At 41.7% G+C, this 1,714-nt stretch overlaps 1 protein-coding gene across 1 annotated transcript in view; it reads right to left on the reverse strand.

The window, feature by feature from the left end:
• Window positions 1-1,483, reverse strand: part of LOC110420318 (protein NUCLEAR FUSION DEFECTIVE 4-like) — a 1,992-nt gene extending 509 nt beyond the window's left edge. Inside the window, exon 1 of the mRNA XM_021433588.2 lies at window positions 1-1,483. This exon is cut by the window's left edge and continues 509 nt beyond it. Within this exon, the coding sequence (XP_021289263.1) occupies window positions 1-1,327 (1,327 nt within the window). The 5' untranslated portion in view covers window positions 1,328-1,483.
• Between the last annotated feature and the right edge of the window lie 231 nt (window positions 1,484-1,714).

The raw sequence follows: 1,714 nt of genomic DNA on the forward strand, positions 1-1,714 counted from the left end.
TCAAAAGATGGCCAACACAAGAAAAGAGAATCACGAAAGTGAACAGCAATGGCCTCGGCATCTTGTATTTTGTCAATAAGTATTCAGAAGCAAAACCAGCCACTGCTCGTCCAAGGTAATTCCATATGCTCACAAGTGATACAAAAGTGGTTATACTACGACTTGGGTAGCCCAATGAGTTACCAATCTGCCCCAAGTTGTCGATAGCTGTCAATGTTCCTCCAACACCGCATGTTGTTGCAATGAAGAGAATCAACATGTCAATGCTAAAAAGTGCTTGCAATATAGTGTAGTCTTCACCTCTGTCTGGTGGCTTGAAGATGTTTTCCATGCAAGCAACATGTTTCTGATATGGACTTTTTGGATCTCCGGCTGGTTGTGGCTGCAGTGACTCCACTGTCACTGTTTGTGGTGCTAATTCAACGGTTGGTGGATTTTCTGTTACTACTTTCATCTGGGAAACATCATTCAAGGCTTGATTCTTTCTTCTCCAAATTTTGAAGTCCTCTCTGATAACAACAATGAGTGGAAAGAGCAGTAATATAGCAACAAGAGAAGCACTTCCTACATACTCAATTCTATTAAAACTTAGCCTGTTTTGTATGATAATTAAAACCATAAGGAAACCAGCAAGGGCAAGAGAAATATAAAACATATAATAGAAAACTCTGAGCTCGTTTGTCTGGCGAACAATCTTTATAATCCGAATCGTTCGAAGAAAGACGAAGGAAACAGCAGCAGGAAGCCAAGCGATCAGCAAGATAAGAGACTTTGAGTTGTCTCCATAGAAAGCATGGTATAGCTGTGTCAGGATTGCACCACTCAGACCAACATAAGATTTCAGCAGGCCTAAAACACTTCCCCTGCTTTCAGGGAAGTTTTTGACACAAGTGACAAGAGCCCCGGTGTTGGCAAAGGCTTGTGAATTCGCACCTAAGCAGATGTATACACACATTTGCCACACATGGGGTTTGGCAGTGCGGCCGGTGACTGCAAGCCATATCATGAAATAGCCAAAGAAATTCATAACTGACCCAATCAAGAGAACCACCCACGGAGGCGTTACCTCGTTGATGAGCCCTGATAGGACCCCAACGTTGCCACCCAAGTCCTTGGAAAAGCTTAGCAGATTGAGAGTAGTTTGATCATACCCCAAAGATGATTTAATAACAGTTGAATACAGACCAAACATATATGTTGCACCTGCCACGGACATGATAAGCAGTGAAGCAAAGACCATGAACCAACGTCCAATAATCAGGTTCAACCCGAAGCTCTGCATCTCTCTCCAGGCACAACCAACACCACTGAAATGATCCACCGACATCCTTTTTGCTAGCAATCTAGTAATGCTAAAACACAAAGTTTAGGCAGGCTAGGAACTAAATAGGGAGATTAGAAAAGCACATATATATAGCTTATTTTATGAGGTTAAGGCGGTTTAAACTTTAAAGCATAACAAATTTCACATTGGATAGGAGAGTTGACTATCAATGCTGAGGCTAAGAATGGATGGTGTGGCTTCTGAGAAGGACAAGATAAGGGGACACAATACTACAACAATCGGATGAAGGCATAGTATACTTCAATTATACGACGCCGGCAAACGACAGACCACACAAATTTTTATGCATCTCCGACTACTATAATAGCATTATTACTGTTGTTGACACTCCTTTACCCAAGAATGAGCCAAAATTTACTGATTACTGAT

Source organism: Theobroma umbraticum, unplaced genomic scaffold (genome assembly GCF_002168275.2).
Source record: "Theobroma umbraticum cultivar Fairchild unplaced genomic scaffold, ASM216827v3 scaffold_86.0, whole genome shotgun sequence".
NCBI classification, from domain to species: domain Eukaryota; kingdom Viridiplantae; phylum Streptophyta; class Magnoliopsida; order Malvales; family Malvaceae; genus Theobroma; species Theobroma umbraticum.